At 48.3% G+C, this 20,955-nt stretch overlaps 1 protein-coding gene across 5 annotated transcripts in view; it reads right to left on the reverse strand.

Annotated features, from left to right (window-relative positions):
* Positions 1-4,467: 4,467 nt before the first annotated feature.
* The window catches only part of SHROOM2 (shroom family member 2), a 164,335-nt gene continuing 147,847 nt past the window's right edge, over positions 4,468-20,955 (reverse strand). For 2 of the 5 annotated variants that reach the window (XM_007990993.3, XM_037986333.2), the window contains 4 exons: positions 17,869-18,420; positions 15,828-15,999; positions 9,006-9,278; positions 4,468-7,238 (listed from right to left, as the gene is read on the reverse strand). In XM_007990993.3, coding sequence (XP_007989184.3) covers positions 6,972-7,238; positions 9,006-9,278; positions 15,828-15,999; positions 17,869-18,420 — 1,264 coding nt within the window. In that variant the 3' untranslated portion in view covers positions 4,468-6,971. The remainder of the gene's footprint in view (positions 7,239-9,005; positions 9,279-15,827; positions 16,000-17,868; positions 18,421-20,955) is intronic. The other 3 variants (XM_037986335.2, XM_007990994.3, XM_007990995.3) reach the window with 3 other exon arrangements.

Here is a 20,955-nt window from a genome sequence, read left to right on the forward strand (position 1 = left end):
AACTTCCTAGAGACTTGTTAAATTGTTGTGAGCAAAATGCCAATAGTGATACAATGAAGTCCAAGCTGAGGTTGTCTCAGATGGAGATGAGGAACTTGTTGGGAACTGAAGCAAAGGTCACTTTTGTTATGTGCTAGCAAAGAAGTTGGAGGCATTATGCTTCTGCCCTAGAGATCTGTGGAACATTGAACTTGAGAGAAATGATTTAGGGTATCTGGCAGAATAAATTTCTAAGCAGCAAAGTGTTCAAGATGTAACCTGGCTGCTTCTAACAGCATGGTCATATGCGTGGGCAAAGAGATGATCTGAAGCTGGAACTTATATTTAAAAGGGAAGCAGAGCATAAAAGTTTAGAAAATTTGCATCCTGACCATGTGGTAAAAAAGAAAAACTCATTTTCCGGGGAGAATTCAAGCTAGCTGCAGAAATTCGCATAAGAGGAGCTGAATGTTAATAGCCATGACAATCGGGGAAAATCCATCCAAGGCATTTCAGAGACTTTCACGGCAGCCCCTCCCATTATTGGCCCAGAGGCCTAGGAGGGAAAAATGGTTTTGTGGGCCAGGCCAAGGGCTCCCGCTGCCCTGCATATTCTCAGGACACTGCTCCCTGTGTCCCAGCTGCTCTAGCTCCAGTCTTGGCTAAAAGGGCCCCAGATATGTCTCAGGCCACTGCTCCAGAGGGTGGTAGCCATAAGCCTTGACAGTTTCCACGTGGTGTTAAGCCTGCAGGTGTGCAGTGGGCAACAGTTGAGGCTTGGGAGCTGCTGCCTAGATTTCAGGGAATGTATGGAAAGGCCTGGAAGTCCAGGCAGAAGTCTGCTGCAGGGGCAGAGCCCTCATGGAGAACCTCTGCTAGGGTAGTGCAGAGGGAAAATGTAGGGTTGGAGCCCCCACACAGAGTCCCCAATGGGGCATGGCCTAGTGGAGCTGTGAAGAGGGCCATTGTCCTCCAGACACCAGAATGGTAGATCCACTGACAGCTTGCACCATGCACCTACAAACGCCACAGGCACTCAACGCCAGCCCTTGAGAGCAGCCATGGGAGTTGAGCCCTGCAGAGCCACAGGGGCAGAGCTACCCAAGACCTTGGGAACCCACCTCTTGCATCACTATGGCCTAGATGTGAGACATGGAGTCAAAGGAGATTATTTTGGAGCTTTAAGATTTAATGACTGCCGTGTTGGGTTTTGGACTTGCGTGGGGCCTGTAGCCCCTTTGTTTTGGCAAGTTTCTTCACTTTGGATTGGGATTATTTATCCAATACCTGTACCCCTACTGAATGTTGGAGGTAACTTGTTTTTCATTTTACAGGCTCTTTGGTGGAAGGAACTTGCCTTCTCTCAGATGAGACTCTGGACTGTGGACTTTAGAATTAATTCTGGAATGAGTTAACACTGGGGAACTGTTGAGAAGGGATGATTGTACTTTGCAATGTGAGAAGGACATGATTTGGGAGGGGCCAGGGGCAGAATGATATGGTTTGGATTTGTGTCACTGCCCAATTCTCATGTTGAATTGTAACCCCCAATGTTGGAGGAGGAGCCTGGTGGGAGGTGACTCGATCATGGGAATGGATTCCCCTCTTGCTGTTGTCATGATAGTTCTCATGAGATCTGGTTGTTTAAATGTGTGTAGCACCTCCCCCTTCTCTCTCTCCCTCCTGCTCCAACCTAGTGAGACGTGACTCCTTCTTCTTCACCTTCTGCTATAACTGTAAGTTTCCTGAGGCCTCCCCAGCCATGCTTCCTGTACAGCCTGTGGAACTGTGAGCCAATTAAACCTCTTTTCTTTATGGATTACCCAGTCTCAGGTAGTTCTTTATAGCAATGCAAGAACAAATAAATACACCATATTATAATTTTCTGGTAAACAGAGAAAGAAAGAATATTAATAACTATATATGAATACATCAACAAGAGAATAAGTGAACTATATGCCCAGGAAATGGCTTTTGCATCTTTTCTGTGAATACCTAAGAGCAGACAGATCATCTGGAAGGCTCTTAGGAAGGCTATGTTGGGTGAGATGTATATTTTCTCCCAGTATTTGATTATGAACATTTTCAAACAGCAAAGTTGAAAGGATTTTACAGTAAACACCTGTATACTCACCACGAACTTTCTGCCATTAGTGTTTTACTGTGCCTATCACATATCAATACACCTATTCATCTCTCCCCACCCATTCACCCATCTTATTTTTTATGCATTTCAAAGCAAATTGCAGACATCAGTATATTCTTCCCTAAACACATCAGCCTGCATAACATGAAGTGCAGTTCAATATTTTTTTTTCTTTTTTTCATAAAATGCACAAATCTTAAGTGTATGATGGCTGGATTTTGACAAAAGCCAACACCTGAGTAACCCATGCCCCTATCCATCTGCAGAACATGAACTTCACCCCAAGTACCCTGTGCCCACCTCCCCCTCTGGAGGCAACTATGACTTTGATATTTTCTACCACAGACAATTTGGCCAATTCTAGAACCTCACATAAACGAAGTCCTGCCGCAGGCACTCTTCTTACCTCAGCTGTCTCCCACTTGGCACGGTGTTTCTTAGATGCATTCTTACATTTTGTGTGTTTCAGTAATTTATGCCTTTGTATTTCTGAGCAGTATTCTATTGTACATAGTAGACTATCATTATTTATTCTCCTACTGATGAACATCGGAGCTGTTTCCACTTTTTGACTATTAGAAAACATTAGAAAGAATCACAGAACCTGCTCTACTTTATAGCCCAAATTTTAACAAGAGGTTAAACATATAAATTGAGATATGACCATCATAAGGCCAGGCGCGGTGGTTCATGCCTATAATCTCAGCACTTTGGGAGGTCAAACTGGGTGGATCACTTGAGGTCAGGAGTTCAAGACCAGCCTGGCCAACATGGTGAAATCCCAACTCTACCAAAAATATAAAAATTAGCTGAGCATAGTGGTGGACACCTGTAATCCCAGCTACTTGGGAGACTGAGGCACGAGAATCACTTGAACCCGGGAGGTGAATGTTGCAGTGAGCTGAGATCACGCCACTGCACTCCAGCCTGGGTGACAGAGCGAGACTCCATCTCAAAAAAAGAAAGAAAAAGAAAAAGAAAAAGAAAAAGAAAAAAATCTGACAGTCATAGACAGAAAGGGAGTTTAAACAAACACAAGAAAACACATATAAACCCAACACTGGGCTGAGTGCAGTGACTTATACCTGCAATCCCAGCACTTTGGGAGGCCAAGACAGGAGCACGGTTTGAGGCCAGGGGTTTGAGGCCAGACTGGGGAACATAGCAAGATGCTGTCTCTGCAAAAATAAAAAATTAGCCAGGTGTGGTAGAGAGTGTGCCTGTAGTCCCAGCTACTTGGGAGGCTGAGGTGGGAGGATCACTTGAGCCCTGGAGTTGGAGGCTGCAGTGAGTCATGGTCGCACCACGGCACTCCAGTCTGGGCTACAGACAGAGCAAGACTGTGTCTTTTTTCCTAAATGTTTTCCCATAACCCTGATGCCTAACCTTCAGGTCTCACAAATCTGCTCCCTAGCAGAAACATTTCTAATCCTACCAATTAAAAGAAATCAACCGTATCTATCTCTCGGGTGGTTCTGGCAGGCGGATCTATTCTGACTGCAGAGACAGTGTTTCCTCCAGGTGCACAACAGGATGAGAGCTGTATTCATAGCTTATGCAGCCGTGCTGTGAACCAAGCATGGCATCTAAGCACACGAACATTTTATCAACTCATCTGACCTCACAGCAGCCCATCTCCAATTACAGAGGCTGGGTTACTTGCTGTGGCCACACAACTAAGAAGTGACAGAGGTGGCTTTGCTCCAGGCAACTTGACTCCGTGGTCCCAGCCGCTTTGGTGCCACCCCGTATCAGTAGACATTAGGGGGCGGGCGAGACGGAGCCCATGGAAAGCCTCAATTCTTCATCCCTCCCTGTGTCCACAGTCTGCCATGTGAATTTGTGGTTCCTCCACTAAAGAGGTGGAGCCTGTTCCACACCCTTTGATGCCGGGGTTGGCCAGGAGATGTGCTTTGCCAGAAGAAGGTTAGCAGGTATGACAGGACAAAGCCAGGAGAAGCCCCTTTGTGACAGGGTGTGTTGTCCTGTGCCCCTGCCATGAACACATTCAGCCATACTGCTGGTCCCACAAGGAAGAGGAGAGGCACACAGCACAGAGTCTAGGCTGAATTAGCTCATCTACAAATTCATGAGCTAAGTCAATACTTTGTTGCACAGATTATTGCTGACATTTTATAGTTTGTTACACAGCATTACTGGGGCACCAGCTAACTGATGCGACCTGGTCCCTGTTTCTTTACTACAAACCGACTAGTGTAAATAAATTACACACATATAATCAATCCCACAGTTTACTCAGATGGCTTAAGAATCTGACATATGGTGAGGATATTCTTTTTTTTACAAAAGCTGTAAGGTAGGTAAATCAAAGACATGCTCCATTCACTTGAAGAGACGCTTTATTTTGTTACAGTCAAGCAAGATGATCTGTTGATAGGTGAGTGGTAAGTGTCGAGCATGAAATCTACACACATTTGCTGCGGTGGACTGAAGGATACAAGCCACAGGCCACCTCCCATAGGCAGAGCCCTCCACAGCCACGCTACAAGAGGGGGAAGGAGCAGCTGCCACCCAAGAACACCAGGGCCAACCATTAGCACCAGATTGCTTTTCTACGAATAATACAACTAGATACAGAGTTATGGATGTTGACTCACTAGAATCTTTGGGTCCCCACTAACCAGACATTTCAGAGGCAAACAGGGGAACTGACAGGACAGCTGACTCTATGTGCTTTGCTACAAGGATACTTGAGCACTATGTATTGCTATGTAGAAGACAAAGTCCTAAAAAGACATCAAAAGGCTGAGTACAGACACACAAATTGGATTATTCACATTTTACACACATATCAAAATGATCACAATACTGTATTTGAGGGCAAAGAATAACAGGTAAAAGCTCTGTCAAACAAAATTCTCTGAAATTCCTTGGGTCCTCTCCCTGAGGGAGAAAGATGGGGCTAAGTGCACAGCTAGCTTCACCTTTTCAGACTGACCACCATTCACAGCGAGTGACCACCAGCTGGAGAGGAGGAGGGAGCTTCGCTGGCAGAACAGGGATTTTTCAAGTTAGCAAGAGCTTAATTGAACAGGAACACACACTTTTGGAAAGACATTTATCCTTCTGGCATTGGTAGGCTGCCAAAAAGGCTGTTTATTGCCTGCATCATTGAGCTTGCCAGTTTGGACTTGGCTCTATAGAAGGCATTACCGCCAACACGGCCCCTCTGGCTCAGGCAGTGTGGATTCCAGTCTTTTAAGACATCTGTGTGTGTGCATCTGTGCACGCGCACGTGTCTGCTTTGGTAAGGTGGTGGTCACTGTTGCTGACAAAATGAAATCTCCATTTCACTGGAAAACATCTTTTATGGGAATAAGGGGAAGTCAGGATTAAAATGATCTGTTGATCCAACAAATGCCCTAATACGGCCTAAACACGAAGTCACCCAAGGGATTCACTCACCATTAGCATGCATTTAATGAAACACTTTTTGAAGAAATACACTGAATCTACAATTATTAGATAAAAATAAGTAAGTTATAAATTATAACCAAGCTGTCGGCGGCTGAACGTCTTTTCATGTGCTTGTTTGCCACGCGTGTATGCTCTTTGGTGAAGTGTCTATTCAAGTCTTTTGCCTGCTTTTCACTTGGCCTGTTTTCTTACTATCAAGTTTGAGAGTTCTTTGTACATCCTGCACACAAACCTTTTGTCAGATACATGATTTGCAAATATTTTCTCCCAGTCTGTGACTTGTCAATTGGAAATTGACAGCATGACAGTGTTTTCTTTTAATAAACCAGGTTCTCTTTAGAATCCTGCCATTTCAATCAAGGAAATGGATATAGAATCTTTAAACTTCGTGGCAGAAAAAGATCAAGCTCAGGAGTTGTGTAGTCCACGGGACCTCTGAAGAGCCAGAGGAAGGGGTCTTCCCGTACCTGGAATGTGGCCCTCATGCCACGCTAAATGATTTAAGGAGGAAACAATGGAAAAGTAGCCAATTATGATGGACAACCATATGCATACAAAATACATGGGGGGAAAGCAACTGAAAAAATATTCTGTTAGTCTTGAGGAACAGCTAACAAGCACATTACTACTGGACACACTCTTAACCAAAAAATTTTACCTTGCAGAAAAACTGTGATGTTAGGTGAGAAGGACTAAAGCTATTTGCCTGCTTGATGCGTGACTGTGTTTTTTAAAGCATGCACGTTATTTCTTTAAGTGGCAATTTAATCTTAGAATGAGTGAACCTAACCACACAGGTTGTTCCTTTCACAGTTGGTTCTTAACCATTAGGAAACTATTCACCTTTCCAAAAAGTTAATAAATTATCATCATCATGATGATGACTTCTGCTGGGTCAGAGAACATCATTAGATAACAGAGACAAACGCTCACACTGTTGAACGAGCAGGAACAAAACCTGGCAGCCCATGCCTGGATGAATCACAAGAGAAGATGCGCACCAGGGTCCCCCTCTCATGCACGTCATGACGTGCTGGCCGCTGTCCAAGCAGTTGGCTCAGCATCTGAAGACGGGAGGAACAACGGGCTTCCCACTGACAGTGACCACTCGGCATGCACCACAGGCCCAGCCCATAGCCCATGCAGTGGAAACTCACATTCGGCAGAGCCTAGCGTCAGATGTAGTTATGTGTAAAGGAAAATGGCTCTCAGCAATCAAAAGGGAAACTAAAAAATTAAATAAATCATCCCACACAAACACAAAAGTTATTGCTTTTCTAACACCCTCTTTGCTGTTGGAGAAGTCTCTTTCCAGGGCATGAACACGGGCGGGGTCTTCGCGAGTATCCTTGGGAATGGAGCTGGAGCTCGGAAGTCCCGTGCCCCTCCTCCACGGGGGACCAGTCTCTTATTTGCTCCTTTCAGGCTGAAGGCTGTCGAATAAGCACTTCAGCTGCTCTTCACCAAGGTGGATTTTATCTTCCAGCTCCCGCTGCTCGATGATGAGGGCCGACTTCATTTTCACGAAGTGCTCGTAGTCCGCGAGGCTCTCCTCACTCAGATAGTTGGCCAAAATGTCAAAGACGATGCGCTCGCGGCGGTCCAGGTTCTCCTTGAGCTCCTTGGCGTCCTCGTGCTGCTGGATCAGGACTCTCTGCTTCTCAAGCAGTGATTGCTGTTGACAGACAAACAAGCCTGTTGAGGACCAGGATGAAAGCCGGGGTACTGGCCAACCCTTGAAGACACTGGCAACTTGTGGGCTGGTCCCACAACTTATTGATGGAAACCCTGATGCCACCAGAGATCCGATGGGGTCCACAGAGACAAACCCAGGGCCCAGGGCCCGGGGGCACGTGTCTCATGGCTGCAGCGGGCCAGCCTGAGGCCCCCAGAAGCCGCCCACAGGCCTCTCTGGGTTTCCTCTTGCTGTCTGAGCCTGCCTCTCTCCCACCTGCCTTGAATGGTGAGCAGAAGAGTCACCGAGGGACTCACAATGACAGAATTCTGAGATGCTGCAAAGGGCAAAGGACTGCGGGGCCCTCCTGGTATCAAGGTCCGCTCCATGGGAACACCGTGGGACAGCTGGCCACATGGGAGGACTCGACAGGAATTCAGGGTAGGCTTGCTAAACGCTCCTGGCAGAAGGAGGAGAAGCCCTCGAGCCTGCAGAGCATGTCTGCACACAAGGAAGCCCGAGGGTGAAGACGCAGTGCTGTGCACAGGTGTCGGCCAGCAGCCGCCTCGGGCACGGTGCCACCCTGACCTAGCTAGTTCCACGACACAGTAACTAAGCACTTGGCTGAGTGCAGAAGGGCACCGTCTCCAAGCCCAGCTCCAGGACAGCGTTCTGTGTGGCCCAAATCACCCTCACCTGGAGAAAGGGGAGAGGCGCTTCTTCTACTCCCCTTCTGAGAGAGGTTAAGATGTTTTATTCATGATACAGATGAACATTCTGAAAGCCTGTTCTGTGCAAACAAAACTAGCTGTTTTATTGATATTTGGCCTATGCGGTAGAAGCCAACAAGGCAGCTATTATTTCCCTTGGTTCACATGTGAAAGCACGAAAAGACAGACCCACTGAGAAACGCCTTGAGAGCTGCACACCTCAGGAACAGGTGAAAAGTCAGGTGCACTGTCTGGTTCCTTCTAGACTGATATATGCCCTCTTGTTAAATCACAGCTACAACAACCACAAGAAAATAGCTATCACTGAGTACTTACGATTGTCAGCAGGCAGGTATGTCTGTTACAGACTTATACGTGGTAAAAGAAAAGTTCAAAACAACAACATGATTTTTCTAAGAAGAGACGATTATCAGTAAGAGTCAATAGGAATATCTGAAAATATGTCAAAAAGAGGTAACAGTTCTTTGGGAAGATCCCACAGCCCTGCAGTCCAATGACAGTTCAACTCCCTGCATCTGATGAGCACCTTTTCCCCTCAATTAAAAGGAAGGAGGCCAGGCACGGTTGCGCACACCTGTAATCCCAGCACTTTGGGAGACTGAGTAGGCGAATCACTTGAGCTCAGGAGTTCCAGGACCAGCCTGGCCAACATGGTGAAATCACGTCTCTACCAAAAAAATACAAAATTAGCTGGGCATGGTGGCATGCACCTGTGAGCTCAGCTACCTGGGAATCTGAAGTGGGAGAATCTCTTGAACCTCGGGAGGCAGAGGCTGCAGTGAGCCGAGATCACACCACTGCACCCCGGCCTGGGCGACAGAATGAGACCTTGTCACAAACAAACAAACAACTAAAGAAATATAAAAGGAAGGAGAGGGTATAGCGTGTGCACTGTCTTGACAAGGTCTGCAGGAGGAGGTGGACAGGTCATGTGGAAGCTATGCTAGGCTCCAAGGAGCTGACTTTCACAACACTCGAAAAACAGCCTTCCCACGAGACCATCCCCCATTTCCAAGTCAGACGCATCTGTATTTACCCGATCACCAGGAGAAGCGCTGTCGTCCAAATTATTGAGGGCATTCTCCACCCGGGCCAGGCGGCCTGACAGTGACAGCAGGAGGTTCACCACTTTGTCCAGGTCTCCAATGAACATCCGGAACTTGTCAAACTCGCTGGGCTTGCAGACACCTTTCACGATGGCCTCTACCTCGGCCCCCAGCACAGTGTTGGCCTGCACGTCCTCCAGCAGGCTCTCGCGGGCTTCCCGAAGCACCTGCAGCTTGCGGCTGATGCTCTCGATGAGCTCCTGCTGTTGGGCATGGGATGGCAAGGGAACATGGAGACACTAGTTAGGCCGGCCCCCACCCCGGCCACACTGCTCACTGCCACCTTGGTGCACCTACGTGAAAGGTGAGCCGACCTGCGTGAAAGCTCACTTTTGCATCATCAAATAATAGGGGATTTATACGACTAAGGGAAAGAAGAATGACTCCTAATGATACTATTGGCATTTAAAAATAAAACAAAATAAACCTGTTCTTGTTCTGTTCATGCCCTATTAGAGAACACTGGAGTTGTGGCCCTGATGCTCATCATGGTAGATGCAGTTTTAACCCATATCTTTGGAAGGAGTCACAGACCTATGTATTCTGTCCTTTGGAATTTTCTAATTTAAAGACTCACATAGAGAGAAAGTATTGAGTCTTATGTCCAGCACCAAATTCCATGATTAGTAAGTGTCCTGTACATATAATTATTGTCACTACCAATTATTTTTATTTAATTTTTGTTTTTTGAGACAGGGTCTTGCTCTGTCACCCAGGCTGGAGTGCAATGGCCTCCCGGGTTCAAGCGATTCTCATGCCTCAGCCTCCTGAGTAGATAGGATTACAGGCGTGCACCACCATGCCTGGCTAATTTTTGTATTTTTAGTAGAGACAGGGTTTCGCCATGTTGGCCAGGCTGGTCTTGAACTCCTGACCTCAGGGATCCACCCACCTTGGCCTCCCAAAGTGCTGGGGATTACAGGTGTGAGCCACTAGGCCTGGATTAGCAATTAAATTTTTAATTGCTAAAGAGGAAAAAAAAAAAGAAAAAAGAAAAAAAAATTTAATTGCTAATACTAGCATATAAAAATTAAGACCAACAAAGCGATACGAATGAACTGAACAGTCTTTTACTACAACCTACTGATTTTGACTTGACCAAAATGCAAACAGATGACTGTTTTAAATTGTAGTGAAATATATGTGACATAAAGCTTGCCATCTTGACCACTTTTCAGAGCATAGTTCTGTGGTGTGTGGTACATTCATGCTGCCATCTGTCTCTAGAACTCTTTCATCTTCCCCAACTGAAACTACATAACTATTAGACACTAACACTCTATGCCCTTTCCCACCAGCCTTCTAAATGATGATTTTTTTTTTTTACTTGTTTAGAGAAGCGGTCTTGCTATGTTGCCCAAGCTGCAGTGCAGTGGCTACTCACAGACATGATCATAGTGCACTACAGCCTCGAACTCCTGGCTTCAAGTGATCCTCCCGCATCGGCCTCCTGAGTAGCTGGGACTATAGGCGTGTATCACCACACCCTGTTTATAAATGATTAACTTCTAAGGAGCAAAAATAAAAGTGAAAAGTATGAACCCTTTAAATCAGCTGCCATCTGAAGTGAGGTGGCAACATACGGTCTGATCTGAGTGACAGACAAATAAACAGATCCTCCTCCTCCAACGCCATATTTGAGAGATATTACAGAGGTGGCTTTAAGGAGTCCGACAGGTAAGTCTTGCCTGGAAGAGCCCTGTCTCATGGCCATGGCTGTCTTTCTGCCTTTGAATCCGTCCACAACACATGTCATGGGAGTTTGCCTGAGCAGGGTGAATTGTAAGGAAACAATGTTTAGGACAAAGGTCATGTGCTGCCTTTCAAGAACTCTCCCTGCCACCAGCCCTGCCCAAGATACTATTGACTACACTGGCCTCACATCCACCATCACTGTGGTTCGCTTGGGACTGTGATGCCAGCACACGCTCTGGGGAGCGCATGGCAGGAGGACAGACACTGAAGAGTGCTCAGGTGCACCGATCAAAATGAACTCAACAGTCAACGTGAACAGGAAAGCTCACTTTGTCATAACAAGCAACACCATTGCATGCAAAGTGGATCCTCGGCAATCGTCAATGCCATCATCCCTTCCCTGGGAAAGCTGACAGACTCTGACCCCAGTGGGTCTGCAGAGCTCAGCAGAGTGGCTCATGCTTGGGCCTGGATGGATGAGAGACTGAAGTCTCGCTTGAGCTCTGAGGGACAGAAGTGTCCAAGAGCAGCACAGGGGTGGCAGCCCTACCTCTGGGACTGGCATGAAGGTGAATGGGATGGCCGTGTGTAAAGCGCTTAGCCCAATGCTCAGATCCAGTAAGTCCCCAGGAGATATCAGTTCTCATCAACAATGGGATCTGGGATGAGGAGCAACTGCCCTGATTCCATAATCTACAGGTAAAATGACCAGGCGGATGAGTATTAGGCAGGAAAAGCCAACCCCACAGCAGGAGAGACACGTGCTAGATACGAGGCAGCCTATTTCCTGATTGCGTGAGGTCTTTCCCTCACATAGATACTTCTATTTTATTTTATTTTATTATTTTATTTTTTGAGACTGGGTCTCACTCTGTTGCCCAGGCTGGAGAGCAGTGGCATGATCACCACTCACTGCAGCAGTGACCTCCTGGGCTCAACCGATCCTCCCACCTCAGCCTCCCAAGTAGCTGGGACCACAGGCATGCACCACCACACCTAGATAATTTTTTTTTACTTTTGTAGAGACAGGGTCTCCCCATGTTGCCCAGGCTGGTTTTAAACTCCTGGGCTCAAGTGATCCTCCTGCCTCTGCCTCCCAAAGTGCTAGGATTACAGGCGTGAGTCATTGTGCCCAGACACACATAGACGCTTTTAAAGAGAATCTCCACCTGGCATTTATATATCCCCCCAAAATGTGAAGAAATGTGAAGGTAGGTATGAGCTCTTATCGGGGGACTGCCTCCTCTTGGTTCAGTCCACCTTGGGTTTTTCAGTCTGCCTGCCTCTCCTACAGGTGAAAGCGGAAAGCAGTTTCGCAGGATGCATCCACCCTCGCTGCTGAGTCACCAGCACCGCTTTCTCCCGGAAAGCCCACATGGAATGGAGACGTTGCTTTGGCTCCTCCAGGTCAGGTTACAGCTGCTCAGGATGCCAAGACATTTTCTTCCCTTACCATTTTAAACACGTATGTGTCTAGATTTCTTTTCCCTTTATTTCCTCTGTATGTGTCTATATATCTGTGTTTCTGTTCACCTACCTGTGATGCAATATACGTATAGATATTTATCTACCTATCTTTCTATATTGGGGTTTGTCCACAGTTCCTGGCTCATCACTCCCACAGCCCTCGTTATAATGTTGGGGTGCTTTATGCCTCAGAAAACAGACTCTCACTCCCTGACCTTCTTCTGCCCTCTTTGACCTGCCCAAAGCAGGATCTAATCTTCCCCAACCTTTCCGTAAAGAAATCCTCTGGCCCCTTGAATGACTGCAGGTCTTAAGATCCCCATATTTTCGAAGGGTCCTGCGGCACACCTAGGGGGAAGGAACGCTACATAGAGAGGCCAACAAGAACCTCAATAGGCAGACCTTGTGGCTTTCTCCGCAGTCTGTTAGGACTGGATTGTAGTCTTTTTGTCCAATCACATTTCTACACAGATGCCTACCAGGCCTATCCAATGAAGACTCCATTAAAGGCCCAAGAGGACAGGGCTAGGGCCTTCCTGACGGGTGAAGACAGGAAGGTTCCTGGAGGGTGGAGCACCCAGGGAGGGCATGGAAGCTCCTCTACACCCCTTTCCCAATGCCTCGCCCTACACATGTCTTCATCTGTAAACTGTGTAACACTCTTTATCATAGACGTAAATGTTTCCCTGAGTTCTGTGAGCCACTCCAGCAAAGTAATGGAAACTAAACAGGGGTCATGGGAACCCCAACTTGTAGGTGGTTGGTCAGAAGTCCCTGAGACTCAGACTTGCGACTGGTGTGTGTGGGGGATGCAGTCTTGGGGACTGAGCCCTCAACCTGTGGGATATGACGCTACCTCCAGTTTGACAGTGTCACAACTGAACTGAATCAGAGGCCACCCAGTTGGTGTCCGCTGCAGAAGTGACTGCTTGCTGGGTGTGTGGGAAAACCCCCCTCACACATGTGGTCACCAAAGTCTTCTGTGTTGGTTGCTGTGGTGTGAGAGCAGAGGAAAAGCAGTTTGTACCTTTTCCTACTCACTACTTATCTGGAGAGACTGTTTAAATCGAGAATCTCACAGCTGAGAATGTGGCCAAATTTTAGATACTCATCACTTGAGGGAAATGCACAAAACAGGCATGAAGAACTTCCCAAATTCCTATCTGATACCAATGCTAGCCTGAAGGAAGACTGTAAACAATGTAGGCAACTGTGGATATGGAAGGACGCCCGTCAGGGCTGTTCAGGAATTTTTCAGTGCCATTATTCTTCAGCAATTACGGAAATGTAGATTTTATACGGTGCGTGAACACGTGCCCTCAAAATCTACCTCAGTTGAGCTAATTTGAAACTGGGCTCTCTGGAAGGAGTCCAGATTTCTTTACTGGTTCTTTTACGTGTCACATGCACATTTTTATTGAAACCATTTCCCTTTTGTTAAAGGGCCATTGTATAAAGAGCAACCGTTGGCATTCAAAGATTTCTGAGACAAGACCTGGCCTGGGACAGCGCACAGATCTGTGGCTGTCCACACCACCCAGGGTGCTGAAGGGCTCACCACTGTGGTCCGTACTGTATGGGAGGCCCATCTGCTATTTCTTGCAGCATGTGGCTTTCCAGGAGGCTCAGGTAAGAGCCTGCAACAGTAGAGACCAGGCACACAGCCACTCTCACCCCTTCACTAAGATGGGCCGAGGCTCAGGGCGATTGAGCCCTGGGCCATTCCCTTCCTCCACCTTTTATTCCCTTCTATGGGGGAAACAAGTTCTTTTCTGTCTGGGCCCTGCACTCACCTCCTGGTTCCAGGGAAAAGCCATAATTCTCAAAGATTCCAAACTTAAAGCAATCAGCCATCTGCTTCTCCTGAAGAAGCCCCACAACTCAACATGGTGCCCTCTTTTCTAGGCAGAGTCCTTCTGAGCTACCCTAGTATAAAACCATATTTTGTCGTCTCTGCATGCTGCTTCTCTACCAGCCACCAGAGACCCCTGCTGTATCCCTGCCTGGGACTTCCACTCTCTCACCTCTGTCCTTAGTCTTCTCCTAAAACAGAGGGTCCCCTGATTTGGCTCTCAGCTCTATGACCACCTAGCAACGTGGTGACTGGGACAACTGTGGTCCCCCTGGGAATGCTGGAAGCCTGCGGAATTCGGGTCTCATGTGTTCCCCTGAAGCAGCTACAGAGCTGGTGGCCTGCTAAGTCCCCACCTGTGCTGTACTCGCTTCCTCCCTGAACATGCCTCCGCCTGTGCACGTGTTGCAGGAACGTGCGACATCATAAGTGTGTGGCTGCGGGAAAGCAGGGAGAAAATGTAATACAGCAGTGGCCACTTTGTCAAATCAAGCAGGAAAACAGGACTGCTGAGTCACCAGCACCATAGAGAGCTGGGATGTATAGCATGTGCTTCTGGTGCAGGTGCCCAACTCATGCTTGCTGAACTAAAGTGAGGCCAACTTCCAGGCCACAGTGACTCACTCAGTTCTGGAGTCACACTTCTGGTGAGGCGGCTTCCCAGCATCTCCAGCCTCCCAAAGCAGGTGGACAGAGTGCCCCACAGATGAGGGCGGCAGAATCAAGGCATGCAGCTTCTGAAATTCATTATACCATGAAAAACAAAGGCATGCGGGCAAAGAATGCAGTTCTCTACATCCAGGCAGGGTGTGGCCCAAATTCAAATGGTCCAGACGGTATGATTTGCCTGGTTCTGGGTGGAAAAACTGAACATGTTTTGGATTCTTTATTTTTCAAAAGAGGAATGTGCAGCCAGAATGAAGCGAATGGTACCCTGTGCCAGACGGAGGGCCCGTAAAAGCCCCAAGACCCAAACCCTTATTTTTCATTTCCTTTTTAATACCTTGAACCAAAAAGTTATCACCTTCTAGACTGGAAGCAGAGGCTCACGCCTGTAATTCCAGCACTTTGGGAGGCTGAGGTGGGTGGATCACTTGAGGTTTGAGACCAGCCTGGCCAACATGGTGAAACCCTGTCTCTCCTAAAAATACAAAAATTAGCAAGGCTTGGTGGCAGGTGCCTGTAATCCCAGCTACTCGAGGGGCTGAGGTAGGAGAATTGCTTGAACCTGGGAGGCAGAGGTTGCAGTGAGCCAAGATTGTGCCACTGCACTCCAGCCTGGGTGACAGAGGGAGACTCCATCCAAAAAAAAGTTACCACTTTCTAATTTGAAAATAATTTTCCTTTATCTGAGGCAGGGGGATCGCTTGAGGCCAGGAGGTCAAGGCTGCGGTGGGCCATGATCACACCATTGCACTCCAGCCTGCATGACAGAGCAAGACCCTGTCTCAAAAATAAATAAGATAAAATGAAAAAGAATGGTGACTAAACTAATTTGACACTGGATCCTACTGAAACAGCAAAGAGATGTTGGTGGAATGGGTCAAGATTAGAACACAGAACTAACCACAGAGGGCTTCATTAATATCACCTCAAATTCCACTGTCCTGAGTGAAAGCTGAACACAAATGCCCTGGGACACGTGGTACAGGGTCTGCGCTAGGGTAGGATGGTGTGGTCCGGATGCCTGCCCCTGCCTGGACATGCGCACACTGTCATTTGAAATGGGCTCTCCTACCTTCTTTACTGACAGGTCATGGTCCAAGTCGCTCCCCGAATCTTCTTCACGCTCCTGCTGCTCCTGCAGGTCCTTCATCTTGATCAGCAGCTCCGCCTTGGGGGCCGACGTGCTGTAGTAGGTAGAATTGGTGGCCAGGGATACGGCCGCAGGCACGCTGGGCTCCTCTTTCCTGGGTAAAGGCGTGGGAACGTCAATGAGCTGGGACTGTGCGTGCAAAGAGCCCCTCCGCCCCACTCCCTGGGTTGTGACAAATCAACGCTGGCGCTCACAAAAGGACACCAGCCAGGGAGATGAGACAGCCAAACGGGGAAAAATAAGTAGGTAACAAGGTTAAAACTAAAAACCATCAACCCTGCCAAATGGATACTCGTAAGTGTAGGAAACGTAGTTTTTTTTTTTTTTTTTTTTTTTTTTTTTTTTTTTTTTTTTGAGACGGAGTCTCGCTCTGTCGCCTAGGCTGGAGTGCAGTGGCCGGATCTCTGCTCACTGCAAGCTCCGCCTCCCGGGTTCACGCCATTCTCCTGCCTCAGCCTCCCGAGTAGCTGGGACTACAGGCGCCCGCCACCTCGCCCAGCTAGTTTTTTGTATTTTTTTAGTAGAGACGGGGTTTCACCGGGTTAGCCAGGATGGTCTCGATCTCCTGACCTCGTAATCCGCCCGTCTCGGCCTCCCAAAGTGCTGGGATTACAGGCTTGAGCCACCGCGCCCGGCCAGAAACGTAGTTTTTAAAAACGGCAAAAACTCAAATAAGCAGGAATGTCTAAAAATCTCTGCCATAGAGGTGAGAGCACAGATCACCTCTACCAGGAGCCTGGGTTGATGAGGACAAGGGCACCTGTGATGCTATCTACAAACACCAACCCTTCTCCCTTCCTCCCAGGAGCCCTGTCGGTGCCCTCCTGCCTGGGTTCACTTGGTCCAGCTGCTCCTCCTTGGCTGTGTGTCACACCCACTCCACCTTCCCACCCATGAATGATGCTGTGCTGGCAGAATGTATGTCAGCAGCAGGGAAGATGCCACCACGCATGCCTTTGTGGTCAAGTGGCTGAAGGAGATATGCTGAAAGTGCTACTTACAAAACCAATTAAAATACATTCATTCAGGCAGGTGTAAATTGTCATAATTTTTTTTCCTTTCTATTTCAAGAGATGGGGTCTTGCTCTGTCGCCCACACTGGAGTGCAGTGGCACCATCATAGCTCACTGTAGCCTCCAACTGCTGGGCTCAAGTGATCCTCCCACCTCAGCCTCTCAAGTAGCTGGGACTACAGGTATCTACCACCATGCCTGGCTAATTTTTTGTACTTTTTGTAGAGACAGGGTTTTGCCATGTTGCCCAGGCTGGTATTGAATTCATGGGCTCAAATGATCCGCCTACCTTGGTCTCCCAAAGTGCTGGGATTACAGGTGTGCACCACTACGCATGGCCAAATTATAATACTTTTTTTTTTTTTTTTTAATGCAGATGTAAAAAAATTTCAAATAAAGTTTTAAAAATCCATTTCATAAAGAACCACATATATATTCAATCTAAGCCTTCATTCTCATGTTGGCACTAGGGACATGTGGGGGCTGGATGACTCTCTGTGGTGGGGGCCCTCTTGTGTACTGTAGATGTTGAGCAGCGTCCCTGGGCTCCAACCACCAGATGCTCGGAGCACCCCTCCCCACAGTGATATTGCCAACTGTCCCCCAGGGTAGACAACAGCCCCCATTGAGAACAGCTGTCTTACGAGAAAGGAGACTTGTGGCCATCATCAGAAATCCTGCTGGCCTCAGGCCAAGGCGTGGTGGCCTGCAGTGTGGATTTTCATGTCAGGGCCAAAGTCATCATTCCCTGGGATGGGGCCGTGAACCCTCCATTCCTCTTTCAGGAGGCTCACAAAATAGTCAAAAAGTGCTAAGTATCGAGGAGCCCTTACGAAAATCTGTCTTCCCCAAAAGCCCACATGAAAACAGAGGCATGCCCCCTTTCCCTTTACAAGTTTAAGAGATGCCAGGCAGAGTCACGCCGAAGCTGGGAGGCCACGTCTACTCACCTCTCCTCTGTGCTTCTAGAAGAGGGGATTTTGGGGAGCAGCTTCCTCCGCTGCTGGGCTTCTTCCAGGAGGTGCTCGTCTTTGGGGAAGATACCTTCCATCAAGTCCATGGTGGTTTTGATCTTCACACTGGGATCCAGGATGTCGGCCAGGGACTTATCCTTCCCCACAATCTCCCTGGCCAGCTCCTCCGACTTCAGGTCTTCCATAGTCTTCTCTTTGGCCTTCATGTAGCTGAGCCCCGGAGGGGAGGCGCAGTGGTCTTTCTCGGGGGGCGCCTGGGTGCCCAGGGGTTGGGGCTCAGCTGGCTGGGCCCTATGTGGGGCCTCGGGCTCAGCACCCTGACGCGTGTACAGGCAGAAGCGGGAGTAGAACTGCTCCGACGTGCTCAGCGTCTTGATCTGGTCTTTCTCCAGCCCGCGGGGCAGGGCGGGTGGCTCAGCAGGGCGCGCCAGGCTCTGGCGGCTCTCCTTCTCTGGCTGGCTCTCCGAGTGCACGATCTTGATGGGCACCATCTTCACCGTGGTGTTGTTGTCCATCACTCGCTCAATTCTAGAAGAAAAACAGTCTGCTGAAATCTCAAAGCATGCTCCAGCCACAGACCCCGATTGACGCATCCCCTGCCCTCCCCTCCGGATGGGAACCTGACTCGAAGGCACTAGCCAGCCACCCGACTTGAAGGAGCCTCCGTGATCGCACATCCTGGATGAGACAGAGGCCTCAAGAAGCTCCCTCTGACTCCTGCCTCCGCCTTCCAACCCCAGCATCCTTTCCATGCTCAAACTGCCAATGTCACCCCTGAGGCATCCCGAGGTGTCCTCCAGGGGTTTGTGGGGGGCTGTGAGGACTGTTTAATACCATTTGTCATTCCGCCGATGATAATGCAAACTTTAACAAGCCCTGTTCGGTTAAACGTTCTTTTGTAGGTGAAGCCTGCAGTGGATGGGCATTTTCTAGGATTCCCATCTGTCCTTAGGTTGCTGCAGGTCCGCGGGTTCCTGCGTACTTCTCAGGGCCTGGGGAGAGCTCCTCTCTGGAGTGGCTGTGCTTGGAGTCAGGCCAGAGCCCCCCACCATCCCACTCAGGAGAAGTTCCTGTGCCATGTGCAGGGCAGCCCACTCCACACTATCCTTGTACCCCCGTCCCCCTGTGCTTCAAGCTAGTGTTGCACAGATTTGCACACCAGTGAGATATGATCTCGCAGTAAGCAGGGAGTTATCGGTTCTGTATTACTCCCAAAGGGCACAGATGTGCTTTTTTAAAAAAAAGTTTCAGCCAGGTGTGGTGGGTCATGCCTGTAATCCCAGCACTTTGGGAGGCCAAGGCGGGCAGATCACTTGTGGTCAGGAGTTCGAGACTGGCCTGGCTAACATGGCGAAACCTTGTCTGTACTAAAAATACAAAAATTAGCCGGGTGTGGTGGTGCATACCCGTAATCCCACCTATTCAGGAGGCTGAAGCACAAGAATCACTTGAACCTGGGAGGCAGAAGTTGCAGTGAGCTGAGATCACACCACTGCACTCTAGCCTGGGCAACAGAGCAAGACTCTATCTCAAAAAAAAAAAAAAAAAAAAGTTTCTGGATGAAAGGGACTAGAGAGGCACCTAAAGCACCCCTGGGAGACCGGGGGAGAGAGCACGGGAGGAACAGGCCCGGCAATGCCACAGTCCCTTGTCTGGGGCAGACCTGCACCTGCTCTCAGCGGCACCCTGCTGGACCACGCTGACCAGGGCCAACTCAGCCAAGAGCTTTTCAAAGCACTGGAGAAGCAGCCCCATATGCTGGTGGTCAGGAGGGAAGCAAAAAGAAACAGGCCAAACTCCACAACCCCAAATTAGGATGTGCTTCTAATGAAGTCAACCCAAGACTGCCCCTACGACGTTACGCAAAGGAATCAAATTTTCCACAGCACGAGGGCAGCCACGATGCTCTAAATTTCATGCTGTTTTTCCCTCTTTCACTGGTGACTGGGAATGCAGGAGGGCTGGTTCCCTATCAAGGGAGTGGTGCTCAGGCTGAGATGAACTAACTGCGTATTTTCCTCCCTCTCTCTAGTAGGGTCCATTAACATCTGATGTGTTTTATCTAGGGACTGACAGACACCTCACAACTGCTTCCTCATGAAGAAAATTTACAAAGTCTAACTGTGGAAAATACCGTTTAGATAGGTCAGACTTATAAAGGAAAACCCTGGCTAGGCACAGTGGCTCATACCTGGAATCCCAGCACCGTGGGAGGCTGAGGTGGGAGGACTGCTTGAGCCCAGGAGTTTGAGACCAGCCTGGGTAACACAGTGAGACCCCCCACCTCTCTGTTAAGAAATAATAATAAAAGGAGGAGGAAAACCTGGCCACCTTATCCAAGCAGCAGCAAACGCAGAACCTCTGCACTCCCTCCATCCCCCCATAGAAGCTCTGCTTGCCTATTACTGACTTTCACATCAGCCTGTGTTGGTATCCTCCCCCTTTTGTGCAGAAATTTGATGTGCACAATAGAAAAAATTAAACAACACAAACAAATCTCCCTTCACAGGTTTTAAAGTATTGGGAAAGAGGCTGGGCGCAGTGGCTTGCCCCTGTAATCCCAGCACTTTGGGAGGCCGAGGCGGGCAGATCACCTGAGGTCAGGAGTTTGAGATCAGCCTGGCCAACATGGTGAAACCCCGTCTCTACCAAAAATACAAAAATTAGCCTGGCTTGGTGGCGTGCGCCTGTAGTCCCAGCTACTCGGGAGGCTGAGGCAGGAGAATCACTTGAACCCAGGAGTCAAGATCGCACCACTGAACTCCAGCCTGGGCGACAGGGAATAATAATAATAATAATAATAATAATAATAATAATAATAATAATAAATACTGGGAAAGAAAAAACCAAATCTCCTATCTCCCACAGGTTCACATACACTTTCCAACAAAGCATCTATTCCTGATCATTTTTTAATAGAAATGGTCTCTCTTCTTAAAAACGCTCTTGACTTCCACATGAGAACAGTTTCATAAGCCTTGACTTCAAAATAAGGAAAGAACACAGTGGATCGGACCTTCCAGCAACCAGCCCTCATCAACTCACAAATTTCTCCTGTTAATG

Source organism: Chlorocebus sabaeus, chromosome X (genome assembly GCF_047675955.1).
Source record: "Chlorocebus sabaeus isolate Y175 chromosome X, mChlSab1.0.hap1, whole genome shotgun sequence".
In the NCBI taxonomy this organism is placed as follows: Eukaryota; Metazoa; Chordata; class Mammalia; order Primates; family Cercopithecidae; genus Chlorocebus; species Chlorocebus sabaeus.